Source organism: Elephas maximus, chromosome 20 (assembly GCF_024166365.1).
Source record: "Elephas maximus indicus isolate mEleMax1 chromosome 20, mEleMax1 primary haplotype, whole genome shotgun sequence".
Classification (NCBI taxonomy): domain Eukaryota; kingdom Metazoa; phylum Chordata; class Mammalia; order Proboscidea; family Elephantidae; genus Elephas; species Elephas maximus.
The window spans coordinates 7,253,861-7,275,304 of record NC_064838.1 but is presented as its reverse complement, the minus strand read 5'-3'; the positions used below and the strand labels follow the sequence as shown (position 1 = coordinate 7,275,304).

Genomic DNA, 21,444 nt, shown 5'->3' with positions numbered 1-21,444 from the left:
AATATGTTTGAGTCCTTGTTTTCCAATTTTTTGTGTATATACCTAAGAGTGAGATTGCTGTGTCGTATGGTAATGCTGTATTTAACTTTTTAAAAAACTATCAAGCTGTTTCCACAGTGCCCGCACCGTTTTGCAATTCCAGCAGCAATGCTTGAGGATTCCATTTCCTCTACATCCTCACCAACAACTGTTACTTTCCACTTTTCTGGGAATAGTCATCCTAGTGGGTGTGAAATGGTGTCTCATTGTGATTTTGATTTGCATTTTTGTAATGACGAATAATGTCGAACATTTTTTTATGTGCTTTTTGGCTATTTGCATATCTTCTTTGGACAAATGTCTGTTCAGGTCCTTAGCCCGTTTTGTAATTTAATTATTTGTCTTTTTGTTGTTGACTCGTAGGAGTTCCTTATACATTCGAACTGGTTACTTTTTATAGCATATGTCACAATGCTTCCACCACAATTTGTCCCTAAATAAAAGTTTTATGATAAGTTTAAGCACCTTTATAAACCAGAAAAGTAAGAATTTTTTAAAAAATAAAACATGTTTTTAGATGAATGGACAATCACTTACAAAAGCACAATTTCCAGAAAGTCCTTAAATTGCCTTTCTGTCCTTAGCCCACATTTTGTTTAGAGGGAAGTCTTGCATTCTTTTCTCATTAGAAATATGGATAACTCAAAATGGAGAGCTGGAATCATTCCTTGCATAATGAAGTTCCATCAAATTAAATTTAAGCTTTAATGTGATTGTGTTATGATCATATGCTTAAGAAGAGTGTCTTGAAAGTTTTTGTGTGTCTTAATTACTAGATCACAGTATAACTTTACTAGATTCAGGCCAAGTAATCTGAAAAATATTATTTGTAGTCTGTTTTCATACTGAAACATATCATGTTTTAAGTTGGGTGTCTTTTTCCAAGACTGCTTCAATTTCAGATTGGGAATTGAGGGAAGATCTTGATGAGCTAGCTTGTCTAGGACCTGGGATAGCTCCACATAAAGCCTGTCTGAAAATAAGGCCACCTTCACTTGCTCCTTTTGGAATTTTCAGAAGATTTTACGCATACTAATCCTACTTGAGAGCCCTGGTGGTGCAGTGGTTAAGAGCTCCAGCGAGCTACAGCTGCTAACCGAATGGACAGCAGTTCCAGTCCACCAACTGCTCCTTGGAAACCCTGTGGGGCAGTTGTACTCTGTCTTGTAGGCTCCCTATGAGTTGTAACTAGCTTGACGTCAATGGGTTTGATTTGGATTTTTAATACTACTTGATATTCAAAAAACCAGTGAATATACAAAATAACATGTGACTTCTCTGGCACCTCAGTAATTTATAAGATCCAAAGAGTCCAAGAGAAAAAAAGAACAAAGTCGATGTAAGAAAATCTATGTACTAGACTCCCATAAGAAGCTTCGGGGATTACACTCAGATTATTCTTATTTTATTATGTAAGTCTAGTAAATTTTCATGCTGTTTACTGCCACAGATTTAGAAACAGAATTATAAGAGCAAGGGTACTTTTGAGGATAAGCACAGTGATCCCCCAAAAAGTGAAAGCTGGTGGCTCCACAGCCAGGAACTGAAAAGAGAAACAGACAAAAAAAAAAAGGAGACATAGAAATGCAAAAACACTACACAACCTGAAGCCATATAATGCAGAAGGCGCACAGCCCTACCCACCTTAATTAACACTGAGGATACCGACACCCAAAAGTACAACACAAACTGATGTCATGAAGACCCTGAGCCTGAGCCATCAAGAGAAGTGCAATTACAGTCAGCATTTTCTGTTTAAGAGGACTGGGGAGTAAATAAGTATTCTACAGAGACAATGTACATTACAAATGGTTATATCAAGAGAGTGAGTGTCTGGAGGTACACATATTGATGTAACAGCAGCGAGAGTGGCTTAATGGACTAGTCCTCACATGCTTTGTCTAATAGCTCAGGCTCCCAGGGTCAGACATCCCACTGGCTTCTTTGCAGTTTTTTGTCTTTCCAAAACAGATAAATAGATTTTTGTGCCTCTACTGGACAAATCCTCTTCTGGGGGTGATCTAAAACACGGGAAGCTTTGACTTCTAGAAATAGGATCAAAACTGCCAGTTTTGAAAAGTCTTACCCACTGGTATCATTAATGAAACATCTCGTTTTGGGGAAAATATTAGTTTAGTGCCTTCATATACCATATGCCTACAGCTAAGCAGAGTAATCAACATGCCGCAACATGGAATCTGGTAGTTTGCACACTGACATATGGGGAGTGATCCTGTCTGAATAAGAACTAATTCACAACCTGGAGGCAGCCAGGGGCAAATAAAACTTCTAGAGAATAAACTTCTAAGGAACTTTCTGTCTTTGAATATAGCACTCAACACTCTGCCTATAGTTAATAGCATTTAATAAGTGATTAATGAAGAATTGGAGCCCTGGTGGTGTAGCGGTTAAGAGTTTGGCTGCTAACCAAATGTTGGCAGTTCGAATCCACCGCATACTTCTTGGGAACCCTATGAGGCAGTTCTATTCAGTCCTATAGGGTCACTATGAGTTGGAATCCACTTGACAGCAATAGGTTTGGTTTTGTTTTTTTTTATGGTGACCATCCCCACTCTACACAGGACATTGCTATCTCCTAGTCCCTGACAGTGAATTTACCTTGCTTCAAGTTCGTAAATCAGTCTCAAAACAATTATTTACCTCCATACCTAAGGAATGTGATCACCAGTGTGTGGCAAGTGGAGGAGGAAATGATGCCATTTTACTGAATGGTGATCTCATAAGCATAGGTTTGATAGTTAATAACGAAAGGTGTGACTGGCTATTGTTCACCATTTATTTATAGAAATCATGTGTCTTACCATGTACACTATTTCTGAGTGGCAATGAATGGCTTATGGTTCTTTCCTCTTACTAAAAAAAAAAAAAGTTAACTATTTGCCTTATTCTTTTCTAGCGGAAGATAACAGTCTGTCTCAGAAGAAGAAGGTGACTGTGGAAGATCTATTCAGTGAAGATTTCAAAATTCATGACCCTGAGGCGAAATGGATAAGTGGTGAGTCCTGCGTCATATGAGAAGCCACATCCCCACTCCCTGTGACTTTTCCTTATTTAGGGTTTACTGGTTGCTCTCTCTCAAATTCTCTCGTTGGCTGTAGACTGGATCCAGAGAGCTTTTACTGTGACAGTCCTCTTATTCTTACTCTAAGAAAGTGTAGATCTGGTAAAATTGAGCTGTTCCTTTTTTTTCTGGTGTTGCTACATCACAGACGTCAGCCCCAAGAGAAATGGGCCAGCTGATGGGTCACCTCCTTGAACCATTACTTCTCAGATAGAGCTATGCATCATTGCTAAGCAGCAAGAGTGGTCCAGGGACACAGCGGAGCCTGCCTTTCTTCTCCATGTTCTTCCGCCCCGTTTGTGCTCTCCTTGCTTTCACTCTCCACTGGATATAGGGGCCAAGAACGGCTAAAAGGAATCCTGCAGAATACTGCCAAGTGGATGAAAGAGTGGAACCAGGCACACATATACAGATAAAGTTGTTTTCTCTCTCGAATAAACTAAAAATCGCTGTCGTTGAGTCAGTTCCAACTCATAGCGGCCCTATAGGACAGAGTAGAACTGCCCCATAGAGTTTCCAGGAATCGCCTGGCGGATCTGAACTACCGGCCTTTTGGTTAGCAGCCATAGTACTTAACCACTACACCACCAGGGTTTCCTCTCTCTTGAATTAAAAAAAAAAAAAAAAAATTTTTTTAATTTTTTTCCTGCATAAAATCTAGTTTTCTTATCTTGGTGGCGTTTTTTAAATAGAGATACAACTATTGGCCTCTTCCCATTCTAAGCAAAGGAGAGTAAAGAAAACCAAAGACTCAAGGGAGCAATTAGTCCAAAGGACCAATGGACCACATGAACCACAGCCTACACGACCCTGAGACCAGAAGTACTAGACGGTGCCCAGCCACCACTGTCTACTTCTTGCTACTACCAACTGCTCCAACTAGGATCACAACGAGGGTCCTGGACAGAGTGTGAGTAAATTGTAGAACAAAAAAATCAAAATCACAAAAAGTGACCAGGCTTACTTGTCTGACAGAGTCTAGAGGAATCCCCAAGACTGTTACCCTAAGACATCCTTCTGACCTGGAACTGAATCCATTCCCGGAGAGCACCACCCAGCCAAACAGTAGACATGCACATAAGATAAACAGCAATACCCGAGAGGAAGGTACTCCTTCGAACACTCAGTCATATGAGATCAAAAGGGCATTATCTGTCCAACAGCAAAAATGAGAAGGCAGGAAGGGATAGAAAATCAGTACAAAAGAAAAATGGGGAACCCAGGGCAGAAATGGGAAGAATGCTGACACATTGTGGGGAATGAAACCAAGGTCATGAAACACTGTATGTATAAACTACCCACTGGGAACTAATTTGCTTTGTACACTTTCACCTAATGCAGAGTAAAAAAAAGAAAAAAAGAGAAAGTTTAAAACAAATAACATTAAAAGCACTCTTTTAAGTAATGCAAAGAATTTTTTAAAAAGTAGGAGCTAGGGTTGTTTTTGTTGTTAGGTGCCATTGAGACAGCCCTTAACTCACAGGAACCCCAAGCACGAGAGAAGAAACACTGCCTGGTCCTACACCATCCCCATCGCCGGGTATGGATTGGACCATTGTAATTCATAGGGTTCTCATGGGCTGATTTTTTTAAGTAACTTGCCAGGCCTTTCTTCTTAGTCTGTCTTAGTCCACAAGCTTCATGAAACTTTCTCGGCATCCTAGCACCATGCAAGCCTCTACTGACAGGTGGGTGGGACCTGCACATGAGGTGCCTTGGGCGGGAATTGAACCCTGGTCTCTCGTATGGAAGGTGAGAATTCTGCCACTGAACACCAGTACCCCCATGAAGCTGGGATAAAAGGCAACATATTCATGATACCTTTTTTGGTTTTAGAGGCATCAAAGAATGGTCCGGAACATAACCAATGTCCTGTAATTGGGTCTAGAATATTGTTGAGTGCATTTGTGGAAGAAGAGATGTAAACGAATGTTGTCACATCCCTCTCTGGGCTGGACTGCATCCCTCTTGAGCCGTCTGGCCGTAGCACTGGTCCCCTTATCTCCAGCAATGCTGTGTGCATTTAGCTTCAGCCAGTGGGATGCACTTGAGAGCTAATCCTCAGGTCAGAGAACCTTCCCGGTGAGATGCTAAAGGTCTCCTTCAAATTCTTGTTTTTATAATAAATGAGGTCCTGAGAGGCTATGTTACTTTTCTAAGGTCATAGAGTGGATTGGTGGCCAGAACCCAGCCTCCTGACTCCCAGTTCAGGGCTCTTTCCACTGTACCGTTTTGTTGAGCGACATGAGGTCACTGGGTTTTTGCCATCAGACTGCTTCTGAAATGCTTTCCGTGCCTCACAGACTCTCCAAGATCGATTAGCGATGGCCTTTTGCCTTTAGTCTCCCACTCAGGGCAACAGCTTCTCTTTTGTCCCCTGCTGTGGCTTCACAGTTCATTTCTGACCTTTAGATTAGCTCATCTGAAACTGGAAGAAATAGATGGATCTCAGAGGGTTGCACTAAATGAAAGAGGATCAGGGAGAAAGGGTTTTGTGAATTCAAATGGAGGACACACAGAATTAAAAAACGGATAAAGCAAAGGTCTTCTTTGTTTGACTGAGGAATTACTTTTACCTTTTGTTTTGTGACTGACTTAGGTTTCTGTTTACCTACTGGCCAGGCAGGTGCGAAGCTCCTGCATCATGCTGTGGACCAGGCCATGGGGAGAAGGCCTTATTACCCACCTAAAGGAGTCCTGGGTGGTGCAAATTGTTAACATGCTCAGCTGCTAACAGAAAGGCTGGAGGTTCACATCCACCTAGAGACACTGCAGAAGAAAGGTCTGGCAATCTACTTCTGAAAAGTCAGCCATTGAAAACCCGGTGGAGCACAGTTCTTCTTTGAGACACGTGGCATTGCCATGAGTCAGAATTGACTTGAGGGCAATTGGTTTTACTCTTCTTAAGGAGCTCAAAGCCATCTTCTAGGGACAAAGCAGTGAGCAGCCAGTAGTAATTCTGACACACAAAATGCCTAGAGTAGGAATATGGTTTTGTCATTCTTCTGAGGAAGTGTTTCAGAGAAGGTATGTAAACTTGGTCTTAAAGGGATCACTAGGCATTTGCTAATTAGAGAAAGCAGAGAACAGACTCCTGGAAAAGTTGAGATGTTTGTCTGTGCTAAACCCAGATTGGAAAAGGCAAGAGTAAGCTGTTTTGGATTGAACTGTGTCCCCCAAAATCTGTATCGAAGTCCTGGCCCTTATGCCTGTGACTGTGATCCTGTTTGCAAATGGGGGTTTCTTTGTTATGTTAATGAGGTCATGTGCAAGTAGGGTGAATCCTAAACCTAATTGCTTCTGAACTATAAAAAGAGGCAGAATAGACACAAAGACACAAAGGGGGAAAGACAGATGCCAAGCAAAGCCAAGGATCGCTGGCAAACACCAGAAACTAGGAGAGAGGCTCACAGAAGGAATTCCTGATTTGGACTTTTAGCCTCCAGAACTGTGAGAAAATAAATTTCTGCTCATTAAAGCCACCCACTTTTGATATTTCTGTTACAGCAGCACTAGGTAACTAAGACATAAACTGAGAGAGAATATCCAAGGGATGAAAATTAAAAAAGAAGAAGAAGCTGGCAGAGAGGCAGAATCTAGGGAATAAAACAACAGACCAGAAACAAGGAGCACCAAACCCGACCTATAAGGTCCAAAGCAGAGGGTCAGAGGAAGTCCTTGAAAAACTCCATGAGGTGTTAAACTAGCACTGCTATTAAAAAAAAAAAAAAAAAAAAAAAAAAACTTTGCCTTCATGTTTATTCTAACTCATGGAGACCCCATGTGTGCACAGTGGAACTGCATTCCATAGGGTTTTTATGGCTGTGACTTTTCAGAAGCAGATCACCAGACCTTCTGAGGCACCTCTGGGTGGATTCAAACCTCCAACCTTTCAGTTTGTAGTTGAGTACCTAACCATTTGTGCTACCCGGTGACTCCTGCATTGCTATAGGTGCCTCTTTTTTATTAGTGCAGTCTGAATCAGTATTTTTATGCCAGAAAATGTATAACAGAGACAGGGAGGTGTGAGAGCCCCGAGTTTCAGCAGGAGCCTGTGTTGGTTCATGTCGTAAGGAGTTTGTGTGTCATGAGCAGGTGAGTGAGAGAGCCCAGAGTCATGCTGGAACCGTGGCCAGAGGAAATCAGCCAGAGTTCCTTTCTGTCCATGAAATTGGGAGCTAATACAAGCAATCCAGTGTGGCTCTGTGCCCAGCGGAGTGCCCAGCCTGCCTGCTTGTGGGGGTGAAATCTGTGCATCAAGACCACCTGTGGTTCTAAATAAAGGTGCCCTTGGTGTTCAGGAGCTTTCTTAGGAGGAGTCTTCTGACACACTGAGGGTGAGTGTCTCCTGAGGGTGAGTGTCTCCTGAGGGTGAGGGTCTCCTGAGGGTGAGGGTCTCCTGAGGGTGAGTGTCTCCTGAGGGTGAGTGTCTCCTGAGGGTGAGTGTCTCTTGAGGGTGAGTGTCTCCTGAGGGTGAGTGTCTCCTGAGGGTGAGTGTCTCCTGAGGGTGAGTGTCTCCTGAGAGTGAGTGTCTCCTGAGGGTGAGTGTCTCCTGAGGGTGAGGGTCTCCTGAAAGTAACCAGGTTGTCAGATCTTTCCAGAGACCAGGCACGCCTTTGACACGTATTCAATAGATGTATTTCCCTCCACTGCTTTTCACTGCCCTCCTCCTTTGCCAGCACTTGCTCCTCTCCTTGATCGCTCCCTTTCTTCCTGCTCCCTAACGAAGACATAACTGAAAGTGAATTAAATAACTTTGTAATGATTAACTGAGCCTTTAGCATTGATTTTTTTTCCTTTTTTAAATACCATGAAGAGTTTATTCATCAAGTCTGAGTGCTAAGATCCAGGGAACTATGCAGATTCATAGGATGATACAATGTTGTAGAGCTGGGATGAGGTTTAGAAACTTAGAATATTCATCATTTATTCAGTAAATATCTATTGAGTACCTACAACATAGCAGGCAGATTGCTGGGGCCACTGCCACTGTCCACTGCCACCACTACTGTATCATCATCATTACCACCATCACTGCCATATCCACGACCACCACGACTGTCATCACCACTACCACCAGCACCACCACCGCCACCGTTACCGCCACGTCCACCATCCTGCCATCACTGTTGCCACCATCATAGTCATCATCGTTATCATCTACTGGGTGCTTACCATGTCTTAAGCTCCAGCCATTTATTCTCACAACCATCCTTAATCTTACAGATAAGGAAACTGAGATATAGGGTGTTTAAATGACTTGATCACTATTACCCAGTAGCAAAATTTAGACTTGAAGCTGTGTCTCTGATTTTTATAAAAACTATCCTACATTAAACAGGATTCCAGGTCTCTTGCCTCTGAACAATTCTTTCCCAACCTCACTAGCTATGTTGTGTGTTTTAACTAAGGCAATAGGTTGTGAACATTTCTGAATTACTGCCACCCCTTAAATTCTCTATTCTGCATCCTTTATTCCCATGCTGCCTATATTGAAGTAACAAAAACCCAAGTCTAAGGAGAAATGGTGTAATTCCCCACAGAGAAAGAGACTTTCGATTTTTCGGTACACATTAACCACGAACGTTAACAGACGTATCTCGGGTTTAATATTGGCGCTAATAGTCTAGAACTAATACACTTTATTTATCAAGAGGAAATGTGTTGGGTTGGAGTTAAACTTCCCCTCACTCCTTTTATACCAGAGGCTTAATTTCTTTAATCTACCTTTTCTGAAAATGATTGGTACATCACCCTTCAGATTCTGTGGTGTCCCAAAACCCTTGTAGACTTGCCTCACGTATCTGTTAAAACCTCTAGGGCACACCAGACCGAAGGAGGTGCAGAACTACAACATGCAAAGGTGCTTTCTGAGCCCCATATTGCAGGGGAAGAGGTACACATTTCCTGATGTTGGCCAAAGGGTAGTCTTTCCACATATTTGCTTAGCTGAGTAAGCTCTTACATCTGTTGTAACAACCACATTGCACTTCTCCACCTTTCAGACCTCTGTCTGTGCTGTGCCACCATAATGAGGTCTTTTGGTTACTTCAAATGCGTAAGCCTATTTGTTTACATGAGGCAATCATCCTGGGCTTTCCTGGTTCAGACACCTTTTTAAACCTTCTCCTCTCACAGCCAGGCTCCAAACCTCTTCCTCCACCCTCCTGCTGAGGTGGTCCTATCAGAAGGAAGTTTACAAGTATTTCCACCATCACACTATCTCACCTACCAGCATCTGCACCTGCCACATGCTCTGCCTCCCACTGTATAACAACAGGTGATCTACCTCTGCTCAACCTCACTTTGTGACAAGATTCCATCACTTGAGGAATAATTTCAGTAAATTTCTCCTTTCTCCCCACCCCCGCTTTTTTTTTTTTTTTTTTTTTTGCCCTGTGTTAGATCATTCCTACCATCAAACAAATATCCTCTTATTTCTCTCATCTTACATACACACAAAAAATGTATCTTGACTCCACAGTCCCTACCAGGTACTGCCTGATTGCTCTGTTCCCCTTTGCAGCTTGAAAAAATCAATTCCTCTTCCCCATTCTCTCTTAACCGCCAGCACCCCACTGAAACCCCTTGTGTTGCCTTCACTAGTAACCTCCAGGTCGCGCTATTCAACGGTCGCTTCTCAGACCTCGTCTTACCTTACCTGTCACGGCATTTGACGCAATTGATTACTCCCTCCCTTGATGACTTTTTCACTTGCCTTTTAGGTCGTCACATGCTCTTGGTTTTGTCTCTACACCATGGGTAGCTCCTTTTCTAGCTCCTTTGGAGGTCCTCACTCTTCTCCTTGACTCCAATGTTGGTTTGTTCCGTCGCTCAGGCTTTGGCCCTCTCATTTCATATCTACACTCACCCCTTCAGCGATTTTATCCAGTCTTGTAACTTTATGTATTCCTCATATGCTGATAACTTCTACATTTATATCTCCACCCCAGAGATGTAACTCTAGATCCATACCATCCAACTTTCTACTGGGATGCCTCATAGACATTGTGACCTTAACCTTAATATTTCCAAAACTGAGTTCTTGATCTTCCCCTAAAAAACAAACAGATGAAAAATCACAATAACCTACCTTATCTACAACCTCCCTCATCTTAGCTGGTGAGAAATCCAGTCTTCTGGTTGAACAGACTAAGAACCTTGGAGTCATCCTTTGCTCTTTTTCTTATAGCCCACATCTAATCCATCATGAAATCCTGTCATCTCTGCATTCAGAATATGCAATGCCCATCTTGGACCCCACTAGGCATTTAGACTCTTGACTATCATTGTCCACGTTTGACACAATGTTCTCAGAAGGATATAGGATCAGGCATGTGTTTGACAGCAGTGGGCTCTTCTCTGGCCCTTCGGATACTGGCTCAAGCAAGAAGAAGGGATCACTGAAGTGACTGTGATGCCATTTTGTGTTGTCAACCTTTAGATGTATGAACTCCTAGGGCTTTCATTTCTTCTCACTGTTTACTCCCTGCATGGGAAATCATTCACTCCTATGACTTTAGATACTACCTATGCCAACAAGTTTCAATTATGTATCTCCAGCCCAAATACCCTTCTGAGCTATAAACGTGTATGTGTGTGTCACTGATTTACATGTCCTTTAGAATGTCTTATAAAAAACCTGTTGATATTGAGTCAATTCTGATTCATAGCAACCCTGTAGGAGAGAGTAGAACCGCCCCATAGTGGGTTTCCAAGGAGCAGCTGGTGGATTTGAACTGCTGACCTTTTGGTTAGCAGCCGTAGCTCTTAACCGCTGAGCCACCAGGGCTCCAGAGTGTCTTATGGGCACCTAAAATTCATACACCCGTTACTAAGTGAATCATGCTCTTCCAAGTTCTCTACCATTTTAGGACTTTCAGAGGCTCCCTGGGACTTTTGTATTATAGGATATTGAGAAGCATCCCTGACCTCTATGCAGTAGATGCTAGTAGCAAACCTCACCTCCTTCCCCACAGTCATGACAATCAAAAATGTCTTCAGACATTGCCAAGTGTTACCCCAGGGATAAAATCACCCCTGGCTGAGAACCACGGGGCTAAATTAACTGAAACATCCAAGTGTACATTTGCTGACTCAGACATGGCTGGATCTAGAGGATCAAAAGTTGGCATCAGAACCTGGTCTTTCCATATCATGACTTCATTGTTCTTACTCCTGAGTTTGCTTCATTCTCAGAGTCCACCAGTTGCAAGATGGCAGCCAACAGTGTCAGCCTATGTGCTTCTGAGTTGAAGTCTAGTGAAACAGTGAGAATGAGAGCCTCTTTCAGTGTTTCAGACAAAAGGTGAGGTCTAACTCTCAATGATACAAATGAGGTCTTAGGATTTTCCCTGAATCATTTACTCTATCCTGGAGGATGGAATGGGCTGCCATGCCCACTGGGGGCTTCCTTAGTTTCAGCTAAGCATTTAAAGTCACAGGACTACCATAAGCACCAGTTTACATGGAAGAATATAAGACATGAATCACGCCTTGCCAGCAGGGCAGTGTCAGGTGTTCCCCTTTATGGGAGTCCTTGTGGCAGTCCACACAGTAGGTGATTCAGCTCTCTAGGGGTTATCTTCTCCCTGAGTGACAGTCTACAGGCAAGGAATGCCAAATGGGTAGGTGTGGGGTCCACAGGAATCAGTATTCTTGTAACACTCTCAAGGCATAGCATCTAGGGTTCCCACAGGGACTCATGAGTTACAAGAGTGACCTTACTTGGGAAAACCCAAAGCTCTGTTCAGATGCAATTTACCAATCAGGGGCATTTTTTACCCTAAAAATGTTTCCTAGCAACAGAGGTGACACCTACCATCTCATCAGATTCTCAGGATAAAAGAGCTAAGTAGTTAACTGCCCATGCGTGCACAACACATGACTCATCTGGACCAGGAAAGAAAGGAAGGTATCGGTACTAGAAGTGTGAATGGCTTATGGGAAGCAAAACCGCCGTAGATCCAGGGTAGCAGAAAGTGGCAGAGTCAGGGCAAATTGGAAGTTTAGAGGACAGAGGCTGTGAGTGTGTATATAAGTCATTATGTCCCAGGCACAGTTCTAGGACCTGGGGTTAGAGCGGGGAATGAAGCAAAGTCCTTGCTGTCACGGAATTGATGGTCTAGTGTAGGAAGGCACACAATGAACAAGCGAATAATGATAACCTGTCAAGGGGTGACGAGTGTTATGAAGTATGAAGACAATAAGGTAGAGGAGAGACATGCTATTTTAGATGGAATGGTTGGGAACCTTTCTTGATGAAGTGATTTTGAACAGACATCTGAATGTAAGATTCAGAAAGCATTTGGGCAGAGCAGAACAGCAAGTCTGAGTGCCCTGATGTAGGATCCTCCCGGCATTTCCGTATGTATGCCAGCCAAGGGGAGGAGTAAGAGGTGAGGCCAGGGTCAGAGCTGGGAACCGGATGGTCCAGACTCCTAGAAGACGAGGCTAGGCATGTGAGTTACTGTTGTTAGGTGCCATCAAGTCGATTTTGACTCATGGTGACCCCATGTGACAGAGCAGAGCTGCCCCATAGGGTTTTCTAGGCTATAACCCTTATGGGAGCAGATTGCCAGGTCTTTCTCGTGAGGAGCCACTGGATGGGTTCGAACTGCCTACCTTTTGGATAGCAGCTTACCACTTAACCATTGTGCCACCAGGCAAATGAGTAGGGGATAGAATTTAGAAAAACTAAGCAGTTCAGTTTGCTCTGTTAGAGTGAAGGTTTTAAAATAGTGGAACGGCATGGTGAAGCTTAGGCTTATACAGCATATGAACTTTATTATTGTACGTATTACATGTTTATTAAATTAGAAAAGAGAGTTGAAAGCAATTTTAAAAGATAAGGAAGATCACGTGTAATCCACCAACTAGAAATAACTGCTTTTAAATTTCACACATATGCCTTCAGATAATGTAATATGTGATATTACACTAAGCATATTAGGTGAAAAAAGTTTATAACATATCGTAAATGTATTGCCATATAAATAAATATGAACTTCCATTACCATTTTAATGTCTCAATAGTATTTCATTAAACAAATGTGCGGTCTCCTAATGCTGGAAATTTAGGCTGCGAATGGAATGCAGACATAAAAAGCAACCGTGAGTGGACTTGCTAGCCGAGTAGAAGCATAGGCTGGGGAGAGGTCCAGCCAAGGGTGACGCAGAGATTTTCAGCCTGGTTAGCTAGGATGGTGATTCCATAGACAGGGAGTTAGTTTCAGTGATTAGATAATGAGTTCCGAACAGGGGTTGATGAAAAGATAATGAGATGGGGATGCTTTTTCAGTGCTGAGAACTGGGAATAAACCTGGGCGGGAAGTGGCAGCCACCTGGAGACAAGCGTTCATCAGAGCAGTACCGTGAAAGGCTGCGGGGGGCAGAGTGCCGGAGTGAGGGGCCGGGTCCTCGGGGAGACCCGGGAGGTGGGCTGGGAGAGGCGCAGGAGAAGGGAGCACCGTGCCATCGCAGACGCCGTGCGGGGAGGAGATGATGTGAAAGAGTGGGCGCTCTGCTGACTGCGTAAGGGCAGGTGTGGAATCAGCCTGTGAGAGGTTGCCAGGCACGGCCACGCACACACTCAGCTCTGCCAGCAGCCCCAAGAACCTGTTTTCTGCAAGTCATTTAAGCAATTTAACTCATATTTAGGTTGTGGATTGCCGTTCAGTCAGACTAATTTATATGGCTTGTTGTTGTTAGCTGCCATCAAGCCAGCTCTGACTATGGTGACCTTGTGTATGACAGGAGGAAACATTGCCTGCTCCTGTGCCATTTTGATGATCATTGGTATGCTTGAGTCCATTGGTTCGGCTATTGAGTCAATCCATTTCATCGAGGGTTTCCCTTGTTTTCACTGACCTTCTACTTTGCCAAGCATGATGTCCTTTTCTATCGATTGGTCGCACAGTTTGTTGTACCGTGATGGCTTGTGTGTGGCTGTGATGCTGGGAGCTATTCCATCAGTATTTCAAATACCCATGGTGAACAGGTTTCAGCGGAGCTTCCGGACTAAGATGGACTAGGAAGAAAGGCCTGGAGATCTACTTCTGAAAATTAGCCAATGAAAACCTCATGGCTTTTTATGGCAAATGCCTTCTTATTAACCTTGTTGGAGATTGTGGTGGGGAAAGGATTAATTCTAGAAAGAGAATAAAAAATATCTCTATCTAAACAGCTTGTTTATCTAAACCCCTTCTTTGCCTGTGAAAAGCAGAAAAACTGCCTCATGTCTATCAGTGAAATTGGATCCCTCTGCACAGGTAGCCGGATGCCCCAGCAGCTGGCAAAACCCCTGGGTGAATACATTGCTTTTGCAGATTTGCCTTTTGGAAGGCAGCCTAGATTGAACCATGGAAATTATGTGATGAGCCCTGAGCTCTGTGTCCTAAGTAAGCCGAGGCCTTTGCCTCCTTCAGGCCTCGACTCCCAGTGTCTTTAAGATTCAGGCAGGCCCTGGGCTGATGGGGGGACACTGCTCACTGGACCTGATCAGCTTGTCTGCTGGCTCCAGGCAGGACTTGGCCCCACCTGGGATTCATACCCTCTCCTTCTCCCTGAGGCTCATTCGAACTTCAGTCTGAATGCGGTAGAAAGACCACTGTGGGCGGCACCAAAATCGCTTGCAGCCTGTGTCTGTTTATGTTCATTTCCATTAATCCAGCCACTTGTTGGAGGAGAGTCCTCTGTCTCTAGGACGCAATCTTAGAGAGACTGTAAATTGGAGAAAATTGTTTCCTTTGAATGCAGGAAAATATCAGCTGGCTGGTTGATGCTAGAAAAGTATATGTTTTAGAAACTGAAATTGGAGTTAGTGCACAGGGCTCAAACAACTCGATTTCCATGTTGGCTTTATCCTCTTCCCTTCTGTTATTCTGCAAAAGCAGGTGAATTTTCTTTTTTTATAAAGCTTGTAGAGTTAGGTAGAGGGAGAAATTGAAGTCTGAAATGGTTTGGGTATTTCTGCTGCTTTGTGAAGACCACATTTTCCAATCAATACTGTTGTCTTAGAATTGCAGAGTGGCAGATTTCCTTAGGGACTGATCACCTGGTGCAGTCTATACCAACTGTCTGGCAGTAACTTCAGGGAGGAGTTCCTAGGTGGTACAAATGGTTGGGTGCTTGACAACTGGCCAAAAGGTTGGCAGTTCAAACCCACTCAGACACACCTCAGAAGACAGGCCTGGCAATCTGCTTCCAAAGGGTCACAGCCTTGAACACCCTGTGGAACAGTCCTACTCTGCACACATGGGTCGCCAGGAGTCAACAAACAACAACAACTTCAGGGAAAGACCCAAACAGGGCAGGCTTCAAAAGAGTTAGAATGCCCTTTGAAGGTAGAGTGAATAAATAAAGTAACAGTGATTATTTGAAGTCATTACATAAAACACACATTGAAGAAAATCATTGTGCCTTATTAGACCCTGAAGAAATAAACTAAATGTAATTATAGTACAAGTTTGCTTAAACCACCAATTTATTTTCTTTTTTGTGTTGTAGTTATCAAGACTCTACCTTCCTTTAGGAGAGAGAAGCTCAGTTGTCTGACACTAAGGAGGCCAATTCTGCCTCCACCTGCTTTAATGCAGTAAAATGTGTTCACGCCATTGCTCCCATGTACTGAGACTGAGGCTGTTTTGGCAGACACCAAAGTCACTGTTCTGTCTCCAGTCTCATCCTTTAAGGAACCTCCCACATGTCTAGCACCCAAGCTAAAATTAACTGTTTAATATTTTTCACAAGTTTCCTGTTTGAATCCCCTACAAGCTACCTAAAGTAGAAATTCAGTCACATTAGCATTTGTAGCAGGTACCCCAAAATGAAACCAAACCTGTTGCCGTTGAGTTGATTCTGACTCATGGCGACCGTATAGGACAGGGTAGAATTGCCCCATAGGGTTTCCAAGGAGCAGCTGGCGAATTCAAACTGCCGACCTCTTGGTTAGCAGCCAACCTCTTGACCACTACGGCAGCAGGGCTCCAGTAGCAGGTAGTCATCGGGATAATAGCAACAATAACAGATAATAACAGTAGCTGTGACAGTACCTCATTTACTTCATTTTATTCTTCACCCAAATCCAGAGTGGTGCAGTTTGCACTCAACAACTAACCTAAAGGTTGGCAGTTCAAATCCACTCAGTGGTGCTACGGAAGGAAAACGTAGTGATCTGCTTCCATACATAAGGTTTACCGCCAAGAAAAACCCATGGAACAGTTCTGCTCTGTAACATATGGGGGCAGAATCAACTGCATGCCGTTTTTTTATACCCAGGGAGGTAGGAATTTTTATCTTTGCTTTAGAAATGTGGAAAGTAAAACTCAAAGAAATTAAATAACTCAAAGTTACAAAGCTGGCAGTAGGAAACCCAGGATGACCACCCCTGGTGCAACTCTTTGTCTTTCTTCATGGATCCTCTTGGTTCCCTCACCATCCCCACTCCCTGCCTTCTGTCTACCCAAACCCAAAAACCAAACCCAGTGCCGTCGAGTCGATTCTGACTCATAGCGACCCTATAGGACAGAGTAGAACTGCCCCATAGAGTTTCCAAGGAGCGCCTGGTGGATTCCAACTGCCGACTCTTTAGTTAGCAGCCGTAGCACTTAACCACTACGCCACCAGGGTTTCCAGCATGTCCCTATCATCTCAGGTTCTTTTATATCTCAGCGCCTTTATCTTTGTGCTTCTCTTTTTCTGTAAACTTTTCCTTTAACGCTTCTCTACTACCCAAACTCTCATTCATCCTTTATGGCTTGATCCAAAATAAATTATCTCTAAGTTTTTCAAATTAGAACGAGTTGTTTATGCATTCAGGCTGTGATACCAATACCAGTTGCCATCCAGTTGATTCTGACTCATGACAAGCCCACGTGTGTCAGAGTAGAACTGAGCTCCACAGGGTTTTCAATGGCTGACGTTTCAGAAATAGACCACCAGGCCTTTCTTCCAAGGTGCATCTGGGGGGAACTTGAACTGCCAGCCTCTCATTTAGCAGCCAAGTATGTTAACCATTTGTACCACCCAGAGCTCCCATGTTGTAATACCAAAACCAAACCAGATCCACTACTGTCGAATTGATTACAACTCATAGCAACCCTATAGGACATAGTAGAACTGCCCCATAGGGTTTCCAAAGAGCGCCTGCGGGATTCTAACTGCCGACCTTTTGGTTAGCAGCCATAAGTCTTAACCACTGTACCACCAGGTTTTCCCATGTTGTGATAGACCTCTGTAAAACTTAATTCAGAGCCTCAGCTAGAGAATCACCCGAGGATCAGCCAAACTTGGGGAGGCGCCCATTCTGCAGATGCTGGACTGTGCTCCAACCACCTTAGCAGCAGCAAGATATTTCAGGCACCAGACAGAGGCCAGCCACGGTCTCCACACAGCCTCTCTTCCCTTCCAGAGCTGCACAAACAGTATCTAAATATCCCACACACGGCTTTCAGTCTTCTGCCTGGGGTGGGACCCTTCAGTCACCTACGTGGCTGCATGATGCTGGGCCCTGCTGTGGATACTGTGTAACTCATGATCTGGGGAGCACCTATACCTCAGAGTCAACTCTCTGCAGCCTCAGGTGGGCCAACTCTCCTCCAGCAGAGAGAGACATGCTCTGACTCTTTGAGTTACTACTTTACCTTTGGCAAGTGTTGCTTCCATGGGGAATGTAAATACAGCCTCTGTCTTTGTTGAATCAAGTTCAGACCCTTGCCAAAGGTGAAATCCCATTTCGCCTTCAACTTTTTTGTTTGTTTTTTTGCATTACAAAGGGACAGGATTTTTTTTTTTTTTGGCTTGTTTGTTTTTTTATTCTTGGAAAATAAACATATATTTATACGTTCTCAAGCAAGGGGACCTCAAGTGAGATCTGCATGCTACATTTCCCGCTTCAGTGAGGTAGACAGGTATTTGTCAGCCTGTCATATCGTGTTTTTTTTTTTTCATATCGTTGTTTCAAGGGCTTCACATCTCTTTAAGGAATTCTCCTGAGGACCCCACGACACTCACACTCACACTCCCACCCCCAGTGTTTCCTATCCTGTGGGGCAGAGGAGCAAGACCTGCCCTGAGGCCTGACACAGCATTATGCGAGGTCTGTATCCAAGGCCAGGTCAGAGTACAGGACGGGTCAGCTTCTCACCTGACCGTGTCACCTAACTCGGTAATGTCACCATACTTTCACCTCAACAGCCCACAGACCAAGACTCACATATTATTTTAGTTCCGTTCAGATTGAGAGTCTGTGAACTCAGAAAACCCTGTTTTGCTCAAGGGTGAGATTTCTTCCTGTGCTCTTCCTCATGTGGTCTGTTTAAGCTGACCTGGAAGTCCCATTAATTAGAGCCTCTGCATCCGTGGAAGCAGTGACCCTCACAGGGCACTGCCATTATCATTGTTTCAGTCAAATTGCTCCAAGTAGCCCTCGGCTACATCCATCTCCTAAAGCCTAATTATCAGTGACATCTTTTAAAAATGTTGGCTCACCATCTTAATTAATAAAAACAATCCTTTAATCTCATCTGTAATTGAGTATAATCCCCTCTGACCCACTGATCCCTTACCCACAGCTTATCTCATTTTTATTCAAGTGTTTTTGTTTACTTCTCTGTCTTGTCCTTGAAAGTGGCCGTAAATACATCTTAGTGAGTGTTGTATCTGTTTCACAGACCAGAGTGTCTGACATGGAATAGAGTCTCAGTAAATATTTATTGACTCAATGAATGACCCAATGAATGTGTAAATTCGAATATTCATGGGAGAAGGTAACAGTTTCCTGTTGACTGAGAACTAACCAGGTTCTTTACTTTTTGAAACTCTAGGCTTTTGAAGAACTAATACATACATTTATAATTATGAAAATGTGTTTGATTCTATTTTGCTGCTTTCCTGGGGAGACTGTAATAGATGCTCTTCTAGTTTTCTTTGGGATGAGGAAAAATTGAGCTCAGGCTCTGGATTTGGAGTTGGTAGCCCACGGGAGCAGTCCCACCCGCTGCCTGTTTTAGTGGCTACGGTTCCATTGAAACAAGCCCCTCTCGTGTTCACATGCTGTCTGTGGCTGCGGTTGTCATGCAGCCACAGCAGAGCTGAGTTGTTGCTATCAAGACCGAATGTCCCAAAGAGCCAAGAATATTTACTACCTGCCTTCCAACAACAACAACAAAAAAACTTGCTGACTCCTGCTCTAGATTCTCATTTGCGTAGTAATTATTGGTTTAGGAAATTTGACTTATTTTCAGTGCTGTCACTGTGCCCACTGGACTTTTATTCTAATTTTAGTTATGACACTTCAAAATGAGAATGATTGACATTTTCTCAAAAAACATTAGATTAGGGAAAATGTATATATTACAGAGAGTTTGACTTGGTTAGGTCCTGGCTAGCTACTTCCCCTCCTTCCACCCGGAACTACTCTGCTTGCATCCCAGCTCTTTGATGTGCTCTCTGACCAATTCTCAGGGCTTCTGACAGACTGAGAGCTATGCGTTATGTGACCGTGCCTGGGAGGGAGGGGTCATCTGTGCGTGAAAAGTGCTAGGTCACACCCTTGTCAATGAGGAATGGGTAGGAAACAGGGTGGGTCCAGCTGACAATGGCCACCCCCAGTCATGGAGGGAGAGGCAGGCCCCAAGAGCAGTTCATGGGAAGAAGGCAAATGTCATCAGCCAATATATAGGAAATGCTTCAGAAGGAATTAGGTAGTGAGAATGGGAGAGCAGAAAAACTGGGGTCTTGGCTATGTGGAAGGAAAGTGCTGGACCACAAATATGACATTGACATGAAATGCACCAGAGGTAAGAAGCCCCCTAGCTAAGGCTTCACTGTGCCTATGAGCTGAAATTGGCTTGGCCAACAGGCTAAAGCGGGACACGGAGTATACTGGAGGCAAGGTGAACGCTGGTGATGCAGTCAGCTGTGGAAATCCAGGGCCCTTGAGTCTGCAGCAGCAGCTTGTCTCTTAGAACAGGGGTCTGCAGGCCGGCAAGCTCACAGTGGTTCTTGCATTTTTAAGCATTTGGAAAAAATCAAAAGAATGTTATTTTGTGACAAATTCAAAGTATGAGTAGTTGTGATAGGCTACCTCAAGTGTCAGAGCAGAACTGTGCTCCACAGAGCTTTCAATGGCTCATTTTTTGGAAGAAGATCGCCCAACCTTTCTTCCAAAGCACCCCCGGGTACACTTGAACCTCCAACCTTTTGATAGCAGTCAAGCGCATTAAACATTTGCACCACCTAGGGACTCCGTGAGTCAGAGTCAACTCCGTGCAGCTGTCTTTTTTGTTTGTTTGTTTGTTTTTTAGTTGTGATAGACTCATGTGGCTTAAGAAGTCAAAATACTTACTCTGTGGCCCTTTACAGCAAGTTTCCTGGCCCTTACCCTGAAGCAGCCTCACCTGGGAACTTGTCAGTAAAGCAAATTCTCTGGCCCACCTGCAGGTGAAGGCCCAGCCTTCTGTGTTTGATCAGGGCTGCCAGTTGATTCTGAGGCAGTTGAGAACCACTGCCCTAAAGCTCATCTGGGAAACTCCAAACTCCTCAGGCCTTCCTTACCAAGCCTGGGTAGGGGGAGAGATGGGAATGACCTCCAGGAGGCCAGAAGCAGACTGAGAGGCAGAGGCTGGGGACTCAGTGGTAGAGTCAGGAGGGACTGCAGGGCCATTGGCTGAGAGGGTGCTGGCCCGTCAAGAGCCTGGTCCAGGGCCCTGCCAGGCTCACTGGGGTGACAGGCACCCTGGCCACAGCGAGGACCCTCATATGCTCTTTCTTCAGGTAACAAATTGTCGCAACATATGAACTATTCCCCTCCCCAGTCAAGAAGTAATCAAGGACCAGTGCCTGCTGTGTTAAGGCTGACTACAGAGATGTTGTGGATGGAAATACTTTCTATGAAATTCATAGTGAGATGTAACCTTCCAAGAAAGGCATGATGCATAAAGACATTTTTAAAATATCAAACAACCAGGAAAACTCTCAGTAAGAGACCACTTTGGAAAAGGCTCTAATGCATTCCACTCCTTTTACTGTTCTCATTGAAAATTTTGGTGAGTACATACATAACAAAATATTGGCCATTTCATGCTCACAATCATTAGCCATTAGAGAAATGCAAATCAAAACTACAACGAGATACCATCTCACTCCAACAAGGCTGGCATTAATCTAAAAAAAGTAAAATAATAAATGTTGGAGAGGTTGTGGAGAGACCAGAACACTTATATACTGCTGGTGGGAGTGTAAAATGGTACAACCACTTTGGAAATCGATTTGGTGCTTCCTTGAAAAGCTAGAAATAGAACTACCATACGATCCAACAATCC

At 43.8% G+C, this 21,444-nt stretch overlaps 1 protein-coding gene across 2 annotated transcripts in view; it reads left to right on the top strand.

Moving 5' to 3' along the window:
- Positions 1 to 21,444, top strand: part of DPP6 (dipeptidyl peptidase like 6) — a 1,223,128-nt gene that overhangs the window by 684,238 nt on the left and 517,446 nt on the right. For both annotated transcript variants that reach the window (XM_049862671.1, XM_049862670.1), the window contains exon 3: positions 2,957 to 3,055. In XM_049862671.1, coding sequence (XP_049718628.1) covers positions 2,957 to 3,055 — 99 coding nt within the window. The remainder of the gene's footprint in view (positions 1 to 2,956; positions 3,056 to 21,444) is intronic.